At 43.9% G+C, this 22,012-nt stretch overlaps 2 protein-coding genes, 1 long non-coding RNA gene and 2 pseudogenes across 5 annotated transcripts; 1 reads left to right on the plus strand and 4 right to left on the minus strand.

Annotated features, from left to right (window-relative positions):
- Positions 1-3,726: 3,726 nt before the first annotated feature.
- On the minus strand, positions 3,727-13,875 carry LOC144704168 (tropinone reductase homolog At5g06060-like; annotated as a pseudogene). The gene is made up of 8 exons (XR_013581752.1): positions 13,773-13,875; positions 13,100-13,191; positions 12,940-13,008; positions 12,771-12,867; positions 12,467-12,557; positions 12,108-12,324; positions 4,701-4,929; positions 3,727-4,004 (listed from the first exon to the last, which is right to left on the minus strand). The product of XR_013581752.1 is annotated as a tropinone reductase homolog At5g06060-like (transcript).
- LOC144704152 (protein EMSY-LIKE 3-like) lies at positions 6,175-10,555 on the plus strand. Its single transcript, XM_078576435.1, has 10 exons — positions 6,175-6,512; positions 7,501-7,706; positions 8,001-8,110; positions 8,212-8,443; positions 8,514-8,687; positions 8,781-8,849; positions 9,281-9,520; positions 9,610-9,678; positions 9,763-9,826; positions 10,171-10,555. Exons 1-10 carry the CDS (start codon positions 6,485-6,487, stop codon positions 10,302-10,304), a joined length of 1,326 nt encoding a protein of 441 aa, XP_078432561.1. The 5' UTR covers positions 6,175-6,484; the 3' UTR covers positions 10,305-10,555.
- Positions 8,067-10,285, minus strand: LOC144704175 (uncharacterized). 2 transcript variants are annotated; one of them, XR_013581754.1, is made up of 2 exons: positions 10,143-10,285; positions 8,067-8,390 (listed from the first exon to the last, which is right to left on the minus strand). It is a non-coding gene; the product is annotated as an uncharacterized LOC144704175 (long non-coding RNA). The 2 variants fall into 2 exon arrangements; XR_013581755.1 differs by having other exon boundaries at positions 8,067-10,052; positions 10,143-10,276.
- Positions 13,867-17,937, minus strand: MOD1 (NAD(P)-binding Rossmann-fold superfamily protein). Its single transcript, XM_078576446.1, has 12 exons — positions 17,777-17,937; positions 17,237-17,521; positions 16,874-16,983; positions 16,725-16,780; positions 16,555-16,639; positions 16,443-16,490; positions 16,285-16,359; positions 16,072-16,183; positions 15,870-15,921; positions 15,368-15,477; positions 15,197-15,295; positions 13,867-14,185 (listed from the first exon to the last, which is right to left on the minus strand). The coding sequence occupies exons 2-12, from the start codon at positions 17,511-17,513 to the stop codon at positions 14,055-14,057; spliced, it is 1,155 nt and encodes a 384-aa protein (XP_078432572.1). The 5' UTR covers positions 17,514-17,521; positions 17,777-17,937; the 3' UTR covers positions 13,867-14,054.
- A 1,054-nt stretch (positions 17,938-18,991) lies between these two features.
- LOC144714188 (18S ribosomal RNA) lies at positions 18,992-19,797 on the minus strand (annotated as a pseudogene).
- Positions 19,798-22,012: the final 2,215 nt, after the last annotated feature.

Below are 22,012 nucleotides of genomic sequence, written 5' to 3' on the forward strand. Positions count from 1 at the left end.
ACAATTTTACCGCCACTAGATGACGCCCTATCCACCTGTCAGCTTCTTCGAAGTGATCCTCAGACCATGCCACCAACACCCCTCTGGCTCGGCCCATGGCCGGACGTGCCGCAAAGCCCTGGAGATGTCCCCGCCCCAAGACATTCCAAGTGCGTGCATCACACATTTCCAGCATGGTCTCCTAGAGGCAAATGACTGTAGCTTCCTATTCCCGGAGATATTGGCCAATTATCCGTCGCCTACGGGCATCTCGGAGCCCACGAACATTCCACGAGATGCACTTCATGGGGGAGCCGGTTTGACCTCTTCGTGCTGCGCTAGCAGTTGCACCCCTGCCGCCTTAGCGATCTTTCCCGCGTCTGGGGATATCACGGGTCGGACCGTGGTCCCATTGAGCTCTTCCAAGTAGGTGTCGACCTCTTGCCGGGACATGATCGTGCTTGGCTTCCGATTTCTACCCTTGCGCTTGTAGTAGAGCTGTTGCGCCCCTAGCATTCGCTTCGCACGCCCCATATACACCGCTCGGCTGACCCTGTTGCCGTGGTCCCAATCTTCCCGATTGTGGCTGTGGCTTGTGGCGGTCAAGCCCGCTTGCTGAAGCATCGCAGGGCTCTGGATGTTGTCCACCACCGGGGGTTGAGGCTGGCCTGAATCCCCGGGAACACAGGCGGAGATTGGGCCCGACGAAGGAGGCGTAGTCGACGTTAGTGTAGGAGCCGGCGTCGTGTCCCCCTCCACGGTCACTGTCCCCCGGGTGGCTATGGGGGACTCATGTTCCATGTTGAGGGTGGGCGGGTCGTCGGAGGGAGTTGCCGGACCCGTGGTGGAGGGTGGGAAGTGCATCGACCTTGCCGCCTCTGTGTTGGCCTGCGGCTTCCTCCGGGTAGACGGCGACTGCTCCGTCGCTAGTGGTGACGGCTCCGTGTGGTCATGGGACGACACCGTCTTGCTTTGGGGTGTTGCTTTGGGGGAGGACTTGTCCACCTCCGGCGACCAGTCCACGGGTCTGTCTTCTTGGCCTGCTTGGCCGCTGGATCTCGGTTGCGTCGGCGGAGGGAGGGGCATCGCAACTTGGATCATGTAGGCGACCCCATCTCCTTCGCTGATGACCACCGGCGGGATGGCCCCCCCGGCGGGGACTGCAATCTCGACCGCCACACTATTTGGGTCCCCTGATTTGAGGCCGTTGGAGACAATCCGACGTAGGGCTCCAATAGGCCGTGTTATCTTGGCTACTTGCACACATGTCCGACGCCCGAATGGGATCCCCCGAAGTATTAGCGGCACAATATGTTGGCTGAGCTTGCTCACCCCGTTCGCAGGATTTGGCCTGCGCCATATAATCCGGCCGCCTCCGTTGACTTCCTCTTCCCGTCCCCGTAGTGCTTGGAGGTTGGCCCTCGTCAGGTTGCGCATGAAGAAATCGCCCGAGGAAAGTCGATGCACTTCTGCACTCCCCGTTTCTGGCCATTTGGACTGAAGGTGTCGCAACACTTGTTCCACCTTTTGCCGACCGCTAGTCACCTCCCCAACTAGGCATAGAGCCGGCAGGTCTGGTGGGGGCCACGTCCAGGCGGGCTCCCGATGGTATATCCGCGCCTGCGGACAGACTGCCTGTTGGTGCCCCGAGTGGAAGCACAGACGACAGACGCGGGCTCCCGGCACTCCCGAATAAAGTGTCCTCGTGAGAGGAATCGGAAGCACCGCCGCTCGCCCTCCCTGGTGGCTGCGCTGAGAGCAACTGACCGGCGGCGCCTTCGGCGGCGTTCAGCTCTAGTCCATCCCGCTTCCTCTTCCTCGTCGCGCGGGACATCGGCCATTTCCCTGACTACTTCAGCATAGGACCGACGCCTTTTTGGAATTGTCGCCTAGGTCGGTTCAGTCGGGGGATCCGAAACTTGCCAGTTGCGACCGGCCCGAGCAGCTGGATGTGGTGATCGACGTTGCGGGCGTGTACGAGGAGGGCTGCGTGTAGGGGCCGAAGATCTGTACCGACTTGGCCTTGTCGGTCGACGGGTGTGGGCCTCCTTGGCGGTCGACGGGTCTGCCACCCCCTCGGACCTGCCCGATCAGCAATAATGGCTGTCGGGTGGGAAGGCAGCTGCCGCGGCTGGTGCCGCCGCAGCGACATCGGTCGTTTAGACAGTTGAGTCTGCGGCCTTTTCCAGCCCTGCCGCAGGTGGGAGGTATGGCTATTGCGCGGCATCGGCGGAGAAAAGCCTCCGCAGCCTCTCCCGCGGCCAGAGCCCAACATGCGGCGGGACGGCAGGGGTTGCGGGCTCGAGGCCGCCGACGGGGGAGTCTGTCGGCGGGGGGGGGGGGGGTGCGGGCTCGGGAGTTGACAGTTGATGATAATGGGGTAGGGAACTTAGAAATAAAATTGAAGTAAAATTAACAAATAATTCTCAAAAGTGAACTAGACTCATCTTTATAAACAATTTTCATGTAATTGTCAGACTTCATCGGCCTTCAAAATTGTGTACGGGTTCCCATCAGCTAACTTGAAGTTTCATATCATTATCTCAGCAAAGTCACAAATCTGAGGTAAAATGAAAACTATCACATTGTATCAGCTTTAAACTTAAGATGACTGGTTACAGACTATGGATCAATTAGATGTTGATTTGATGCACATAGAGCCCTTCACGCATGGTATTGCATTTGTTTGAGTATTGTATAACCATTTATGGTCGTTTATGGAAATTGTTCAACTTGTGCTTTGGCATATCATATCAGTTTTCACTGTGGCTAGAGAGAGAGCAAGAGAAAAAGAGTTTGTGTGTGAGAGAGAGGGATAGAGGGGATGGAGGAAGAGAAAGTCCAAGAGCAAGAGAGAGAGCGAGAGAGAGAGTTTGTGTGTGAGAGAGAGATAGAGGGGATGGAGAGAGGAAGAGAAAGAGCGAGAGAGAGAGAGAGTTTGTGTGTGTGAGAGAGGTAGAGAGGATGGAGGGAGGAAGAGAGAGAGCGAGAGAGAGAGAGTTTGTGTGTGTGAGAGAGGTAGAGAGGATGGAGGGAGGAAGAGAAAGAGCGAGAGAGAGAGAGAGTTTGTGTGTGTGAGAGAGGTAGAGAGGAGGGAGGGAGGAAGAGAGAGAGCGAGAGAGAGAGTTTGTGTGTGTGAGAGAGATAGTGAGGATGGAGGGAGGGAGGAAGAGAAAGAGTGAGAGGGAGAGAGTTTGTGTGAGAGAGAGAGAGAGGGGGGGGGGAGGGAGAGAGAGAGGGAGAGAGGGAGAGAGTGTGTGTGAGAGAGAGAGAGAGGAGGGAGGGAGGGAGAGAGAGAGAGAGAGAGAGAGAGTGTGTATGTGAGAGAGAGAGAGAGGATGGAGGGAGGAAGAGAAAGAGTGAGAGAGAGAGAGAGTTTGTATGTGAGAGAGATAGAGAGGATGGAGGGAGGAAGAGAAAGAGTGAGAGAGAGAGAGAGATTGTGTGTGAGAGAGAGATAGAGAGGATGGAGGGAGGAAGAGAAAGAGTGAGAGAGAGAGAGAGAGAGAGAGATTGTGTGTGAGAGAGAGATAGAGAGGATGGAGGGAGGAAGAGAAAGAGTGAGAGAGAGAGAGAGATTGTGTGTGAGAGAGAGATAGAGAGGATGGAAGGAGGAAGAGAAAGAGTGAGAGAGGGAGAGAGAGCATGATAGAGAGGACGGAGGAAGGGAGTGTGTGTGTGTGATAGAAAGGAGAGAGAGAGAGACAGAGACAGAGAGAGAGAGAGGTCCAACATAGGGATAAAATCTCATAGAGACGAGAAAATAGGAACCCCAGGAAGAGTAGCTCCGGCATCGACAATAAAGATGTTGCCTGTGACATAATTTGAGGAGTCGTGTGTGAGATACTCACCAGGGAGGTCAACGCAGGGTCCACTGTGCCCTGGGTCCCCAGAGGAACAGTCTTCAACACCACGTCCTTGAGCCATTTCTTCTTCAGGAGGGACTCTGTGATCTCCGACTTGAATATTCCAGGCGATATGGAGTTGACCCGAATGTTGTATTGTCCCAATTCTAATGCCATCATCTGAATCCAAAAATCCACCCCAAACCTAAGTAAAGAAACAGTAAAGTTACTTAATTAGACGATACCCCTCAAGCAAATTTACTTAAATCGAACCCATCTAAACATGATCACGGTGATAGAAGATACGATCCCATCTTGAGGACGCACCATGATCTGATTTGTCAGGCTGATCAAACTGATTGATCACAATGCCCCCGATCGTGAGCGGCCAAGACGATCAGAGAAGAACGCTCATGTTTGATCTATTGGATGTAGACCTTGCTGACTAGCCCCGAGTAAAGGTATTATCATCTTTTCCCAGGTTATAGTTCGTAGACCAATGCACGTTAAGGCTTATGCGTTATGGTTCATCCTCTAAAAAGATATAATATATGAGGGCTCCAAGAATCTAGTGTGTGTATCGTTTCGAGCTGCTTATCAGGTCTTCTTGGTCCCAGAGAGATTGATGGTGCCACTGGCTTGCTGAAGATGTTTCACTGCCATCAAAGTCGATCCAAAGAGCTAGGTATTGTTATTCAGCTGTCATGGGACCTACAAGTATGCGCCTAGATCCATCATGATCATGCTCTGATTGTTATCCTTGAGTGATCATCAAATGGGTGATTGTAAACTGATTGAACCCGTATTCCATTAGATGGGTATTTCTGTTTGATCCCCGACTTCTAAATGTGAAGCATAAAAGATCGAGTAACTGACCTTGGTCAACGCGTTTAAGGCAGTCTTTGAGATGGAATATGCAGCTGACCCGGGAGCTGTCCTCGGCCAACGCCAGATGTCGATGAGATGTTAATGATCGACCCTCCGATCTTTGCATCACACATTAACTTGCAGACAGTCTTAGCAACAAGCCAAGAGCCGGTCAAATTGGTGGACAAAACGTTGGCCCATTCACTTTCCGTGATATCAAGAGGAGATTCCACTCCCCCTGGTTAGAGGAAGATAAAACAGGCAAAGAAGGTTATCACAAGTAAGAAGATGCAGGATTCAAGAATCATGTTTTGAACATTGGTTGTTTGATATGAAGTGATATAAAGGTATTGCGCGCAGATCAGTCAGAAAAACGGTGAAACGGAGTAAATAACAAAATATCAAGGAGAAAACGAGCCTCCAACAATTCAAAAAATTTTAACATTCAGATTTTGTCATTCAAGAATCATATTCTAACCACTGCCTGTTGGATATGAGGTGATTTAAAGGTATTTCACGCAGATCAGACTGAAAAACGGAGATAATGAGTAGATAAAAAAAACAAGGTTGAGGAGAAAACGAGCCTCCAAAAATTCCAGACCTCCTATTTCAGAAATGGGGTGAAATGAAACAGCCAAAGAATCTCACTAGCTCTAAGAAGATTCAAGATTCAAAACTTATTATTCAAAGGCTCCTACTCTAACAATGGGTTGTTTAATACGAGAGATTATAAACGTATTATATGCAGATCAGACGATTCTTTGGCAATTCAAAGCAGAAAAACCTAATTGAAGGAGAAAATGAGCATCCGAAAAATCCACGAAAACATAAGAACCGATAAGGATCCGATAGTAATCCGGTAAGTGTCCGATAATGATGCAATAAGAATCCGATAATGATCCGATACGGATCCGATAATATTCCCAAATTCTATTAACCGATAAGGATCCGAAATTAGTAATGCAAAGGTCCGTTAATAATCCGATAAGAATCCCATAATAATCGGATAATATTCCCAATTTTCTGATACCCGACAAGGATCCGATAGTAATCCGGTAATTATCCATCAATAATCCGATAATATTCGGATAATCAGCCGATAATATTCCCAATCTCTGTTTCCCGATAAGGATCCGATAGTAATCTGGTAGGGTCCGATAATGGTCCCATAAGAATCCGATAATATTCCAATACTGATCCGATAAGAATCTGATAATGATCCGATAAGAATAGGATCAAATAAGATTCCGATAATGATCCGGTAGATGTCCGATAGGGATCCGGTAATGGGTCCGATTGGATCAGATAGGTATCCGGTAAGAGTACAATATGGATCCGATAAGGCTCGCCCGTCTGTTAGCGGTATCGGATATACTGAAACTACGTTTTGAGCCGTTGGTCGTGTGATGGACAGAGGGGCGCAGCGCGGAACTCAAAAATCGAATTATTGGGGAAAATATAAATCTCCCGGGCGTCCGCCTTTCTCCCTCTCTCTCTCTCTCTCTCTAGCCTGCGCGTTGGACAGTGCCTGTTCTATGCCCCTCCGCCTTGTTAAGATGGCCTTCGATCAGCGGTGGAGGAGGTGCGGCGTCGAATTCGGCTTCTGAGAGCTTCGATCGGAGTGTTGTCCTGTTGAATTTCGCGTTCAGGATCTCTCGTTCAGATCTCATATTGGGGATCGAGCGCTGGCGCTGCGGCGAAGGATAGAAATTCGTCGTTGTTTCTGCAACTCGGTTATATTGTTGGGGTTCGGTGCGTGGCGCGGGGGGTAGGTTCCCCCGGGAGACGCACTCATGGATTATGATCCTTCGGACAGCAGTGGTGAGTCGGTTTTTCGCCCCGTAGGGTTGAGATTTCTTCGTCTCTAAGCTAGGGTTAGGGTTTTTTTTTTCTTCTGTTTTAGCTTCGTCTCTTCTGTTATGTGGATTTTAGGCGAAAAATCGCTCTTTTTGTTGGTGAGCGGAAGCTCGGGCTCGGATTACTTGGACGGGAAGGACGTGACTTAATTTTCTTGTTTTCGATGAAGTACGATGCGATATTCGTTTTCTGGCACAATGTTATCCTCTTTTTCTACGCTCGTTCATTGTTTTCACGGTGTTTGGCAACGTTTGCTGTTTTTTGGTGATCTAGGGTTTCCATCTTAAACTTATCAGTTAGGAGGGATTCTGATCAATTTATTGTCCAGGCGAAATTGAAAATTGTACGCACCATGGTCGGAGAATTGAAAGCAGTTCTTTAGCAATGCAGAGCCTTAGATCAGTTGATAATTATTCCGGTTATAGTTGGCCGTAGGTGGTATCTTTGGACCTTATTTGCTGGATTTTGTACAAAACCATCTTTGTCTTGCAAAATGTCTGACATTCGGATTTTCCAGTTCATATAACATGAATGACTCCCATTCGATTATTATGTGGATCGCCAAAAACAAATACGAAGTATATAATCACTGTTTCATGTATGAACATTCAACGAATGTTATTTTAACAATCAAGAAATGTTATTTTACTGTTGCAATACATGCAGTGACTATTTTGACGATGATTTTCCAGTTTACATGACATGAATTACTGCATGAAGTTCTTTTCATGTATGAACACGGGTGACTATTTTGAAAATCTACGAATGTTATTTACTGTTGCAATACATGCAGGGACCATTTGGACGATGAGTTTCCAGTTTACATGACATGAATTACTCCCATTGGATTGCCAAAAACAATTAGGAAAATTATAATTTCTGTTTCATGTATGAACGCGGGTGACTATTTTGAAAATCAAAGAATTTTATTTTACGGTTAAAATACATGCAGGGACTGACGATGATCTTCCTCCCGCCCATCAGAGTAGAGGGATGAGAGGAGGTCGTGCCTCTGGAAATGGAAGAAATACTTTGATGGGTAGTCTTTCATTCGCCAGGCTCCAGACTGAAATGGAAGCGGAAATCCATCAGCTTGAGCAAGAGGCGTATTCCTCAGTTTTACGGGCATTCAAGGCTCAATCTGATGCCATCACCTGGGTAACTTCTGTTTTACCCACATTAATCGTGTTTTAGTGAAGTGTTTGACGAAATCAGTGACGATGACGAGACATTTTCGTCCCCGTTTTTGTTTTCTTATCTGTGATGACAATGTTGATGATGAAGTTTTTTCATCACTGTCGCTCATCTCCGACATTGTCATTCTTATTAGTCTGAGGCAGGACGACAATGGCAATGATGAATTCGTCATCATCAGTCAAGCTGCAGACAATGACAACGATTCAGTCATCATCTGGCACTTAATAACGTCAATAACTGCTCCTTTAATTTCAGGAAAAAGAAAGCTTAATAACTGAGCTCCGCAAAGAGCTGAGAGTCTCGGACGAGGAACACAGAGAATTACTCACAAGGGTGAATGCTGACGATGTCATTAAGAAGATAAGGTGCCCTTGAATTCGTGGCATTTGTGAAGTTCAGATTTAAAACGCAGGATGGGGGTTTTTTGAAATTTTTAATGACTCCCTTATCTACAAATTAATTGTAGGGAATGGAGACGTTCTGGAGGGGCGCAATCAGTTCCTGATTCATTACAAAGTCCTGCGGTTTCCGCATCAAGAAAGAAGCAAAGAACAGCCCATCCCATGCCATCGTCATCTCTGGGAGCTCCGTCGACCGCGTTACATCCTCAAGCAATTGCTCCGTCGGTTCAGCCATCGTCGTCGGCTGTTAAAAGAGGGTCTGGTTCAGTCTCAGGGCGGGGGAAGAAGAGTAAATCCGTAAGTCCGATTTTAATATTGGCTGGTTGGTTGTTTTTAATTGACTGAAGGGATTATCACCGTTTGACAGGGGAAGCCCGTTCCCGTATCCTCGTCTGCGAAGCCGACGCCATATCCAGGTCAAGCTGGAAGTCGGGCAGAAGGATCAACGTTTGACCCATTAATCGGGCGTAAGGTTTGGACGCGATGGCCGGAGGATAACAACTTTTATGAGGCTGTAATCACTGACTACAACCCGACTGAGGTGCGGTTCTAGTTGTAACATTCATGATCCTCAAGGAGGGTTTAAAAGGCCTTTATCGTGGTCTGGTAGCTGAAGAAGGTTGGTTAATTTCAGGGTCTCCATGCTCTTGTGTATGATATAAATTCAAAAGACGAGACATGGGAGTGGGTCAACCTCAAAGAGGTACGGAATGAAGACCCTGTTGCATCTGATCTGTTAAACTTGAAAGCCAACCCCCATTTTTTCTAAAGAATGCTTTCTTTTAACTAGTCAATTTTCTTCTACTCTGTAGAAACGGTCCCAGCTCTTTGCTTGCCCATTTTCATTCAATGGCAGCTCAGAATATAGTTAATCATTCACTATCCGAGGGACTTGTATTTCCTGACTTGACATTTGGATTAGTGTCCATTTTTCTAGGTTTTATTGCCCAAGTCTGACCTAGATCAGTCATATTCAGTCGATGCATGTCAAGTAGGTCAACGATAGTCAATCGTAGACGCATGTCCATGACACAATTGCATATTATTTTGAAAATTAAGAATTACATTTTGTATCGGAATGAAACGAGTTAGTCCTAGCATCTTCTTGTGTATGATGATGTGAGGGTGCAACAGATGTCGGCGGATGACATCCGCTGGGAGGGAGAAGAGCCGAGTGCAGGCCATCGTGTTGGCCGCAGCGGGCCGGGCCGGGGGGCGAAGAAGGGTGCAGGCCGTGGCAGCGCCATGGCTGGCAGGGGAAGAGGGCCTCTTAAGCCCCAGCCCAAGAAGGATCTGCTCCCATCCCAAAATGGGACCGGTAAGAAGGGCCCGGACGACATTGAATTACTCGATACCGGCAGCTTAATCAAGGAGGTACTGTCCCTCCCTTCTCCCCCATCCCCCGCTCTCTTGTCTCTCACTCAATCTCAGTGGGCAACATTTGAATCTCATAATTGCTTAAGGTGGAGAGGGTTTTCGGGTCGGCGCCGCCGGACCAGTTCGAGATGGAGAAGGCGAAGAAGGCCCTAAAAGTAGGAACTGTCATTCTATTTCTCTAATCGTTTTTCTTTCAGGGAAGACTTTTTGGGGGGTTGACTTTGTGGCTTGCTTGGCAGGATCACGAACAGTCGCTCATTGAAGCGATCGCCAGGCTGGCTGAAGCCTCTGATGGTGAGAGCGGTAAATATTCCTAGCCCCAAATCTACCTATCGATAAACGCATGTTTGTATCATTAAGAAATCAGTCAGGCCCCCCCGACGAGATCCATGTAATCCCTTCAATTATGACCCACCATGTAAAATTTAAAGTCGTGCGGATGATTTTCTTCAAAATGAAAAGGCATGCGGATGATAAAAATAGAGCTTGTAGTCGGATGAGATGAGCTTGCAAGAAATTGTGACCTTCTCTGCGAGGAGAGGGATAATGGGATATTCATTCATCTATCTCTAAAGTTCGCTATAAATCTCTCTATATAACAGGTCAGAAGGATAATTACCAAAGTGTCACATCTTTTGTTTGGACAGGAGAAGGGGAGCACCGGGCTGATCAGGGCCAGCCCATGGATTGGAGATACGAAGGCGGTGGCGGAGAAGGCTCAGAAGGTGGCGGCGCCGCTGCGGATGAGTACAGGCGGGTGGCGGAGGAGCAAATGATATGATTGGCGGCATTGATCGGTGGACCCTAGCAGCTCCCACCCAATGTCTAGAGATAGAGGGAGGGAGATCTAAGTGAGATCCTTGTACAATTGTTGATTAACGGACAGTCATGTAAAAAAAGCACGGAAAAGAGGTATTTTAGGGGATCAATCCACCCGATGACAGGAAGAGTGTGGAGAAAACAAAGCCATGCCACTCGGTTATTTATTTCTTGTACTGTTCTGAAAGACATTCCTAAGTTTTTTTTATGAAACTGTCGCTCCAAGAGATCGAGTTCTTTGACGAATTGTGCGTGGATACGAATTTAGGGAAAACAGCAGATGGGAAACAGGACGAACAGCTGACTGAATCAAGCGGATGGGGAAAACACTCGAGGCAGAATCTTACAAACCAAAAAACGGAGAGGGGAAAAAAACCTGCAGTGTGCGAAAATGCATGAAGACCGAACGATCAAGTGTCGACCTTTGCGAGGTAACCATCTCAAGGAAAAACGAAACGGAAATATTTATATAGAGAAAGAGAGAGAGAGAGAGAGAGAGAGAGAGAGAGAGAGAGAGGATTATCTTTCAGCGAAAGGATGAGCACGGGAGGATCTCCTCTTGAAGTGGCGCCTCCGAAAACTTGAGATATGGATCCGAACTGGCTTTCCCCTCTTTGAACATGCGGATGCATTCCAAAGAGTACGCATGGCTGAGGAATTTGCGCCGTTGGGGAACGCCTCCGACGTGGTCGATGAAGAGGGGGGAAATTGGGTGGGAATACTAGAAAGATGATTCCAAAGACGGAGGATGGATGTTGAAGATGATAGCATTATGCCGCGAGCGGTAGCAGGGACGAACGCTTCTAATTTAGGCAGAGAATGGGAAAGCACGGGTGCTTATTTTCACCCGCGGTTTTGGCACTCACTGATGCCGTTTTCTGTGGTTTCGTACTATTTCTCAAGGTCCCGGAAAATGAATTTTTCCAATCAAAATAAATAAACATGAAATGACTTTTCAATTAGGAAATTTATAGAATTCACCCTAATAAATCCGAAATCTTTTAGTCACCAACTGTGCCGTGGAAACTGCTCTACTTAACTGTCTTTTCACGGTAGGTTTTCTAAAACACTTGTCCAACGTCAGAAGCTGTAATTGACGCGTAGCGTCATTCTCACTAAAAATTTAGTTAACGTCCACCTACGTGGACAGCATTCCCTTTCTACATATTTTGTCCGGAAATCAATTTCATGGCAACCAAAGATATGTTTCAAAAAAAATTAACTCAAATGGAAATATGATTATGATGAAATTAAGTACATCTTAATGACGTGAGGCATAAAAGATGAATCATATGGCGAGGGCGAAATCTTTTGCGACCTGGTTTCTACGAGCAGGAGGGAGGTGAGAATTTCCTTATTTGATGGGCGTCCCTAGTTGGAAAGGGAGCGGTACGTTCATCGCCAACGGCATTCTGACAAATTTCCAGATCCAGAAATTACAGCTTGAGGCGACATAAGCTCTTCCCCTTCCGCAACACAGTTCTTCATCAGCTGCTCCAAGAACACGAAACTTAATTTTTTTATTTGCCGATTATAATCGCTGTGCAGTGATTTAGCAGAGAAAAAACAAATCAAATAATGTACTCGTTACCTTCCAATCGGTGACGTCGAATCTAAAGATGAACTGACTATTGATGACTTCCCCCCTCGACACTGCTGCCGCCGAGGGAGCGTTGCACGGGACTGAATAAAAATTTAAATTATGTAGAAATCAAATGAACAAATTTCGAATTTTATTGTTTCGACTTTCGATATGTAGCCTCACCCACGAAGTGTAATCCGCCGTCATTAATGAGGATCTCCGATCGCCCATCTTTGACGAGAAACGAAAGTGCAAATATGTTCTCCACGGTCTCCGAGAAAGAAGCTCTGTTCAAGACAAGCTTCTCCAGTCGGACGCGCTTGTGACGCCTCAGCTTGTCAAACATCATCGAAACCTTTCTCTGCGTGCATGAATTATCCTTGATTGCGGTGTCTTCAATCTGGGAAAGTACACAATTTAGCTGCTTATTATCACCGTATCACGCTAAGGGAGGAGGTTTTCATTTCTATTTTACCATTTAGTTTAGTATTTCAAATTTTATTAAACTCACAAAAAAAATAATAAACGGAATCGTCGCGTACCTGTTGAGGACGACAAAGAAAGTTCAATCTTGGTCTTTTGTTGCGTGTGAACGGCTTACCTCGGATATTGTTATTATCCATCGGTCCAATCCTGAAAAAAAAGCATATCATCCATCGCGCTCGAGGAAAAACAGAAAAGAATAAGATAAATCCACCATGTTCTTGAGTTTACATAGTTCTGATGCCATGATCGTGCCCAATTAAATGAGATGCATCACGCCCAAGTTTGGCCCAAGAGATAGTCTCCGCATCACATCCCTTGTATCTTTCTTCCAAACGGGAAATAAAATTCGACGGAAGAAACCTTTGAGGCTCCCGTATAGCTTGGAGGGAAGAGCAAAGCCCGTCTGTTATCCTGAGAAGCGCTTCGGCGTCGGCTACTAGATCCCGAGGTTTCTGGACTGGAATCGAACGGCCAAGTTACGCGAGATTGGCCCCCCAGAAAACTTGTGATCACTGAATACTCATGTCACCTTTTTCGTGTGAGTCGTTTACTTTTCCAAGAAGTAAGTCGACCTTTAAAAGTTCTTCTTCCAATAATCCTGCTGGAAGAACTTCGGTTTGGAATTACAGTTGATAGAGTTCTAATCCCAGAGAAATCCGTCGAAAAGTCGGCGGCTGTCGACTTCATACCGTTACGTGGAGTGTCGTGTTTGCACTCTTCAACCTTTTGCGAGTTGCTCTGTCCGCCGTCGTCCATGTCCATCGAAATCAAATCTTTAACACTGCCAATTAAGTGCGAACTTCCCTTCAATGGTTGTTTCTTTCAAAAATATTGCGAGTATAAAACAAATTTATCAACAAGTTCAATCGCGAAGCTCGGAAAGCCGCATAATCTGACATTAGGCATATACAAATTCGACATAAATCCAAAATCTTCAGAAATCGGTATTCCAGAATTCCTTCGTGAAGCGGAATCCTATCGTGCGAAATCATCGGATGACTAGAATTTAAATGTCAGGTAATTGAAGGACTTAAGCTACCAAGACAGAACCTCTTAAAAAGTGTTTAATGAGCAACAAAAGCGCGTAGATTATGAACTCAGTGACGCCGAGTTAATGTACCAAGCATCGGTACAAATCTCTATTGCCTAGGCGCAAGTATTAGCTTCCGAAAGGACGTGACAGTGGAGAAGAACAAGGAATATTTAGAGACAGTCAACAATTTTGCAAAAAATCAGAGAATAATACAGTTATGTGCGGTGAATCTACAAATCAGGAAGTTCTCCGGCTCAAGATCGAACTAACTCAACACGCCAATTCCCGAAACGATCACGAAAACAAGAACAAGAGACGTCATCTTCAACCTCATCCGATCGGCGAGAACATCATCCTCGGACTGTCAACCTGCACACTCCATAGCGAGAAGAGCAGACGATGACGAAGAGAGAACTGACGATCGACCCAACCGACAATGCGCGGGAAAGCTATTTAAGATTCAAAAAAGTGGGTCCCACGGCCATCTGGCGACTACACAACTACCCCCCGTCCTGACGATTCCCTCTTATTTCCGTCCAGTCCCTCGATGTTTTACAAAGTTTTTCTCGAGCCCCCAGTAATATAAAATTGTGCAACGGGACGGTCCCGTGTCACTGAGAGAGAATGGGGCTGTCCAAGGCGAGCCCCATCGCGTTCAAGCCATTGTCCACGTACACCACCGATCCAGTTATGGCCGACGCCAACGGGGATACCAGAAAAGCTGCCGCGTTCCCAACCTCATCTACCCATTTAAGAAGGAAATTCGATTGATCAGATAGTTAAATAAATGAATAAACGAATATATATGCATATAGAGAGAGAGTGGACATTTAAAAAAGGAAATATGATCAGAGAAACTGATAAATGGATGAACAAATGAATGTACCTTTATATACATAGAGAGAGATGCCACTTATAAATGAAACGCTATTAATTTGATGGATAGATAAGTAGATAACTAGATGAATCGATAAATATATAGGGAGAGAGTGGATATTAAAAATGAATACAGAGAGAGAGAAAGGGTGGTCATTACAAAAGAAATGTGATTGAGCTGATGGATAAATAAGAAGATAAATAATATTGTTCAAAAAAAATAAGAAGATAAATAAATGAATACATATAGAGAGAGAGTGGTCATTTAAATATGAAATATGATTGATCTGATAGGAAAATAAATGAATATATATATATAGAGAGAGAGAGAGAGAGACCATTTATAAATGAAACGTGATTAATCTGATGGATGATAAGTAGACAAAAATGAATACATATAGAAAGAGAGTGGCTATCTGAAAAGGAAGTATGATTGATCAGATACATAAACAAATGAATACCCATATATATATAGAGAGAGGCCATTTAAAAATGTTATTATTCGGATGGGTAGATAAATAAATGTTTATAAAAATACAGAGAGAGTAGCCATTTAAAAAGGAAACGTGATTGACCGGATATATATATAGAGAGAGAGAGCCGCCATTAAAAAGGAAAGGAATTGTCATGGATCAGATATAGACGTAGATAGATAGTTAAATAAATGAGTACATATATAGAGAGCGAGATCGTGGCCAGCTAAAAAGGAAATATGATTGATCAGATCGATAGATTAATGGATGGATTTATGAATATGTGAGTATATATAAAGAGAGAGCAAGTGGCCATTAAAAAAGGAATGTGATTGATCAGATAGATAAATAGATGAATATATGTGCATAAATGGGGAGAGATAGAGATAGAGAGAGGCCACTACCTGCTCGGAGCTCCTTTTGAAGTGGTGCATTGGTGTAGGAGTAGTCGATCATCTTTTCAATGAACCCAATGGCCTTTGCGGCTCGGCTGCCAAGAGGACCTAAGAAAATTTAAACCCAACTCTGGTTACGCTATCCATATATCTGTATTAAAAACAGTTTACTGGACTTACCAGCAGAAATGGTGTTGACCCTGATCTTCCCTTTTCTCCCAGCCTCGTATGCAAGCACCCTTGTATCACTTTCCAGGGCTGCCTTAGCTGAGCTCATTCCCCCTCCATACCTGCACTTGCCCAGAGATAGAGATGAATGGATGGATGGATGGATGGATGGATGGAGAGAGACATGGATGGATGGATGGATGGACGGATAGATGGATGGACGGATGGATGGATGGAAGAAGAGAGACATGGATGGATGCAGAGAGACACACCCACACATAGGGAGAGACAGAGAGACAGGGACGGAAAGGAAAAGGGAAGAAGAGAAAGATAAAGAAAGAGAGACATGGAGAAAAAGACAGAGAAATCAAGAGACGGGACATACAGAGAGAGAAAGCAAGCGATGGATAAAGACAGACTGAGAGACAGAGAAAGTGAGGGATAGATAGAGAGAAGACGGCGGACAGAGATTTGAATATTATTTCAAAAATCAGACAAGTGAATCGTAAGATACCCAGGAATAATCCTCTCAGACGCGATGTAGGTGAGGGAAATTGAAGCACCGCCTGAAAGATGGAAATTATCAAAGTCAGACATAAGCATGTCACTTGATACAGCTATTAAAATGGCAAACTGCAGGCAATATCCATAAAAACATGTTTTTACTGAATAAAACCTTTGTAGAATCGGAAAAAAATTTGACTATGAGGGCATACCTGGATTCATGATTGGGAGGAAATGCTGGAGCAAGGAGACGAATGAATAGCTAGAAGCAGATATCGCAGCAAGGTACCCTTTCCTTGACGTCTCCAAAAGAGGCTTCGTAACCTATTCATTCATGACCAGAAGCGATCAAAGAGCCAAAATAAAACTCAGGGACTTTTCTAACAATATCACAATCCTCTCCAAGTCAGTGTAATGATTAGAACCTCAGGTCCATTTGCCAAAGAATGCACCAGGATGTCGATACTTCCAAAGTCATTTTTCACGCTCTCAGCAGCTTCCTGAAATTTAACGCCAAAAATAAAAAATTAAACTCACAGTTTCGGCAAAATTGTAAGAATACACTTGATTCTTCTTAGATTACTTTGACAGTCCAGTTGGAGGCTCCGGCATACCGCTTGTTTGCTTTGACCTGAAAGTATAAATCACATCAATTATCTGAAATCTATTTGACCAGGAAAAAAGGCAGTCCTTACGTCTTCAGGAACATCTTCTGGAGAATCATAGACTGCGTCCAGTGGATACACCTTGGCGATCTCCATCAGAGAGCCATTAGGCAACCTTGTGAGAAGAAAATAACCATTAATAAAGGCCAAAATATAAGTTTTCCGAGATGAAGAACACGAGATCTCAGTTGAGAGCGCACAAACGAGATTCGTCGAACTTGCCGCGCCTTAAGCTCGTCTCAAAAATGTTTAGGGCCTAAGGAATTAAAAACCCATTCATCAGAAACATTAAAATCACATGAAAAAAAGGAAAAAAACGAATTTTGACAAAAAATTTGTATTGACATACAGGAACCCAAGTGCCGACAAGGATTTCAGCGCCGGCAGCAGCAAGTGCTTTGGCGATCGCCCAACCATATCCATTATCGTCAGCTACTCCAGCAATAAACGCCCTTTTCCCTGTCGACTAAGTCTTAAAATCAGTTTGATGGGAAGCAACATAATACCACGAGGAAAACTGGGTTTTCCCTAAATATGATCTAACCATAAAATCAGTTTGATGGGAAGCAACATAATACCAGGAGGAAAACTGGGTTTTCCCTAAACATGATCTAACCATAAGTGTCTATACCAAAACTATTTCTCAACGAATGAACGATGCCAACTTAAGAAGATAAGATCTTGAACAAGAGCTTGTGAGAGGAAAAAAAACCTCGAAGATCGATAGGTAATCCAGCTGAAGGCACTGCATCGGTTTCTCCGCTCATGGCTCTTGTGGGGGTCTTAGTGAAGACTGAGGAAGCAGGTGATGAACAAACACGGAGATCTCTCGTGGAGGAGATGCTGTAAGCGCTGGAGAGCATTCTGCTCAATGATCCTCTAGAACCAAAAGCGGCGACTGATGCATTTGGCGACAATAATCCTCGAGAGGAACAAATAGAATGCCTCGCATTGACGATTTGCATGGCCGATGCAGCTGAAACCGCCATCTTTGCCTCTGCATTGATAGAGTTATTCAGGCGAAAGGACAAGAAGACTGAAGAAAACCAAAATGATTCAGAATCCTTCGTTATACTAAGCTACTCTCAGGATTGAAATGCCAGCGATCGAATTACATCTAAAAAGAAAATGTACTGATCATCAAAACACATGGAGATGAGAAGATTGCGAAATACTTATCATTGAGCATAGCAAATTGAAAAAAACAAAGTTACAGTCTCAAATAAATCTCACTAGATCGCAGTGGCCGTACCTCTTCGACGATGAGAATGCGTTCGTCTCCCTTGCTAGTTCCTACGACTGGAGAAACTTGAATGAAGAAAAGTGGAGCAGATTAAGGCTTGCCGAAGAAGACGTATGCCGTCACCTTCGAGAAATCCGCCCGTTGACAGCAGGATACCGATAGGGTTCTAGGTTCGAATATGGACAACAAACTCATCTCATGAAAAGATGGAATGACTCAATTACCCTCCTAGACAAGTTTCCAAGTTTCTGGCATAAGAGGGCAATATGGAGAAATTTTGTGCTTTAATTTGCATAAACACAGTGCCGGGTACGACCAACCCAATGGTTATTCTCCTAGACTGATCCAGCTATGCCCTAGACGCCACCGAGGAGGGTTTTATATATGTAAAGTTGAGTGTTTAAGAGAGTTTATAGGATAAATATCCAAATTACACGCGGGCCTCATTTGCCCATGCCAATGACATGAAGGAAAAAGATACAATAATGATACCACCACATGTCGCAGTGGAGACATCCATCGCCAGCAGCTCGTTCGTGTCCCCTGGACTTGGCAATGCGTGGCGCAGGTGTTATGTTCACGCTCATTAGATATCATCTTGGAGCTTCGCGAAGGGTACACCATCTAAACGGGACGTTGTGCACTCCCGCATCCACCATTCCATGCGATGCGCCACTCATGGGGGTCTTTGGGTGCAAGAGTCCAGCTTGTGCGGAGAGCTGGCAGGCCAAGTCTCTCGACGCGATGGCTGCCTCCGGCCTCCCAGGGAAGATCCTACTTAGTAGTATAGAGGGAATACTCATGTGTCACTTAAAATTAGAATGTGTCACTTAGAATAAGAATACTTAGAATTATACTTTTATTTTTTTATTTAAATTTCAATATTGGGACGGATGTTGAACCACATATCGAAAGGGGAAAATTCAAATGATGATCTTAGATATTGAATGTTATAGTATCAACATCTAATATCGCCTTCTGCCCTGATGTCAGCATCTACCTTCCTGACGACAAATATGTGTAGTCGTTTGACCAAAAAATTTGTCAATCAAAAATAAAAATTATGAACTCACTCAACGGTATTAAATGTTAGTAGGATGGCAAGAAGGTTTTATTGTTCATATGTCAAGGGCTGGTAAGGTTTTGCACGTTGTATCGAATTAAACCACATGCTCCACCGCTTGTGCAGGCCCCCGTCAATTCCTTTGAGTTTCGGTCTTGCAATTGTACTCCCCAGGCGGAGTGTTTCACACGTTAGCTGGGCCCCTGATCCGCGTAGACCAAGGGCGAACACTCATCGTTTACGACATGAACTACCAGGGTATCTAATCATGTTCGCTACCCATGCTTTCGCACCCCAGCGTCAATAGGGACCTAGAGAGCTGCCTTCGCTTTTGGCCTTCCTTCGTAGATCTACGGATTTCACACCTACATACGAAATTCCACTCTCCTCTGTCTCACTCAAGTGAATTGGTTTAGAGAGCCTTCTGCCCATTTTTGGCGACTTTCACTTTCAACCAGATTCACTGCCTACGTGCCCTTTACGCCCAGTCATTCCGAAGAACATTTGCCCCCCCCCTCGTCTTACCGCGGCTGCTGGCACGGAGTTAGCTGGGGCTTCTTCCTCGAGTCCTGTCATGATCGCGTACTCGATGAAAGAGCTTTACAAGCAGCATTGCCCTTCTTCTCTCACGCGATATTGATAGATCATGCTTTCACCCATTGTCCAAGATTCCCCACTACTGCCCCCCGTGGAAGTCCGGGCTGTGTCTCAGTCCCAGTGTGGCTGATCATCCGAAAGACCAGCTAAGCATCATTGGCTTGGTCAGCCTTTACCTGACCAACTACCTAATACTATGCAGGCTCATCAAACAATGGTTGACTTTTTAAATTGGCTGTCTTGGACAACATGGAATGAATTGGAGGATAAAATAGGTCAAAATAATTATAATAGATAAACAAGTATATAAGTAATATATTTATCCAATAAGCAAGTGTATAATAAATATATTTATCCAATTAAATTATTATAAAAAAATAGATTAAAAGCCAAAGAAAAATGAGTGCAAAGTAAAGTAAAATAATTGCATTATCGAGTCAATTCACCAATTTTTAGAGAGGATTTTTGTGGTATTCTATATTTCTAGGTAAGGTTAAATATAAGGATTATTCTAAGTTTTTTTACAAATTATTAGAGTTTTAAATACGAAGAAAACCAACAAACGAGTCGAAAAGTGGACGTTGCATTGAGGGGCATAATAGTAATAAAATATTAGGAGACTAATATTTTCATAAAATAAGTGGCAATAGGAGAATTATTTTATATGTATTATGAGTTTTAGATTAAAATTGGAATTACTACAGATTTCTAAACTCAACGCTAAAAATATGAGATATGTGAAGTATGATCAAAGCCAAACAACAAACAAGGCACACAATGTTCAAATTTGATAAAAATAAATTATAAACGTTTGACTTTTGCATCTAACAAATAAAGTATAAGCAATTGACTTTGACAAAAAAGTCAATATTTTTGGGTGTTGACTTTTGATAGCATCATGGAAATCAAAGCTCTAGGTGTGCATATGCTATCAAAAGTCAATACCCAAAAATCTTGACTCACAGGAGAATGCAACAAAAAATTTCAAGTTTCTGTCCACAAAAAAGGACTCAAAATCTAAGAATTGAAGGATAATTGAAGGATTGAATCCATTGATCCACTTGATAAGAAAACTTGTGAGAAAGATGAAATTTAAAATATTTTTTGGTGAATTATTTTTGGAATTCTTTTCTAAATGTGAAAACAAATAGCACATCTTTCAAACGTAGAGTTGATAACACACATGTTTGTAGGTTAATATGATCATATTTACATGGTAATTTGCATTAAATTGATTATATATGTGTGTTATCAAGCATAAAATGATTATTTTTATATTTTGAATGGTAATTTGAATTTTATGTATTTTTAAGTATTTTTAATTATTTTTTGACGTGAATTCTGAAAGAACATAATGTTTTGAGTGGAATTTAATTTCCTCTGATTTTTTGGTTTTATAAGTGAAGAGATATAATTTTTTAAATTCAAAACATAAATTTCTAACATTTTTATGAGTTGATATCCATTTTTTTGGAATTATTTAATGGTTTTGACTTTTTTGAACTCTAATGCGAGAGAGAATATGAGGAGCAGGAAATTCAGAGCGATGAGAATGATCTAGATTCAAATCGTGATATCTGATGATCCAGAAAAAAGTTTCAGGCTGAAAGTTTTAGTGAATCTTCCTTTACCCCCTGGTTTTCATCCACATGGTCAGATCTATAAATAGAGGCCCAGATTTTTGTACAAGCTATCTTTGAACTCACTTCCTCCTGAAGAGTCTAATTGAAAGAGAGTGAGAGTCTTAAAGATCGATCAAATTGTTCTTGTCATTTTGAGTGATTTGGAAAGATCAAAGGAGAAGTGGAAAGGCTGATTTGCATCACAAAAATGCCTTGATCCTATGGAACCTATAGGGATCTTAGGTTTGTCTTTTGTATACATTGTTCTTTCCGATGGATATTATGTGGCTGTCAAGCTAATCACACTACCATGTTTAGGCAAGTTCATTGAATAAAATATTTATGTTCATATTTATTCTGTGTGATGTTTATTATGAAGTCCATGAATAAGTCCAAAGGTTTAGTGAATTATGATGAGATCATAATACAATGATCACTAGACTTTAAACATGTGTTTTAAATATTCCTATTCGATGGATAGTCGAGACGGACATCAAATTATCCAGATAAAATAGCACTAGTTGATCCTACTTATACGATAAGTATAGCTGATCTTGTGGCTATTAGTGTGGCAACACTAAGGATAGATAGTGGGTGCTTTCAGGAGAAAGAGTTCACTGAATTGATCCGTATGAATTCCTGAATGGTATTATACCTAAATGTCAATCAGGTTGAATCAAGTCACGGTTGTATAAGTGATCCACTGACCTGAGACACCAAGGACATCTCGTAAGTGGACGACTATGTTTTGACTACAACTTACGAGCCTCTAATCATGGGATTCAAATAAGTTATAGACTGGATGTAGTAAGAAGCTTACAGAGATGATTGACTGGTCAAGACGGGATCATCCGCCCTCGGTATAAGAGGAAATTGACTCATGGAAGACGATGCAGAAAAATCCCTGGCCAGGGTAGTGAGAATATTGAAGAAGGCGTTCTCTAATGATCCCCGTTACACATC

The sequence above is a fragment of the Wolffia australiana genome, chromosome 1 (assembly GCF_029677425.1).
Source record: "Wolffia australiana isolate 7733 chromosome 1, ASM2967742v1".
Taxonomy (NCBI): domain Eukaryota; kingdom Viridiplantae; phylum Streptophyta; class Magnoliopsida; order Alismatales; family Araceae; genus Wolffia; species Wolffia australiana.

Excerpts from the sequence above, each read along its gene's own strand:
- LOC144704152 (XM_078576435.1), top strand. The coding sequence starts at position 6,485 with ATGGATTATGATCCTTCGGACAGCAGTG. Across the intron at positions 6,513-7,500 it reads TGATCCTTCGGACAGCAGTG|GGACTGACGATGATCTTCCT; the intron begins GTGAGTCGGTTT and ends AAATACATGCAG. Across the intron at positions 8,850-9,280 it reads AGTGGGTCAACCTCAAAGAG|ATGTCGGCGGATGACATCCG; the intron begins GTACGGAATGAA and ends AGGGTGCAACAG.
- MOD1 (XM_078576446.1), bottom strand. The coding sequence starts at position 17,513 with ATGGCGGTTTCAGCTGCATCGGCCATGCAAATCGTCAATGCGAGGCAT. Across the intron at positions 16,781-16,873 it reads TTGTCGGCACTTGGGTTCCT|GCCCTAAACATTTTTGAGAC; the intron begins GTATGTCAATAC and ends TTAATTCCTTAG. Across the intron at positions 16,184-16,284 it reads CTTTGGCAAATGGACCTGAG|GTTACGAAGCCTCTTTTGGA; the intron begins GTTCTAATCATT and ends ATGAATGAATAG.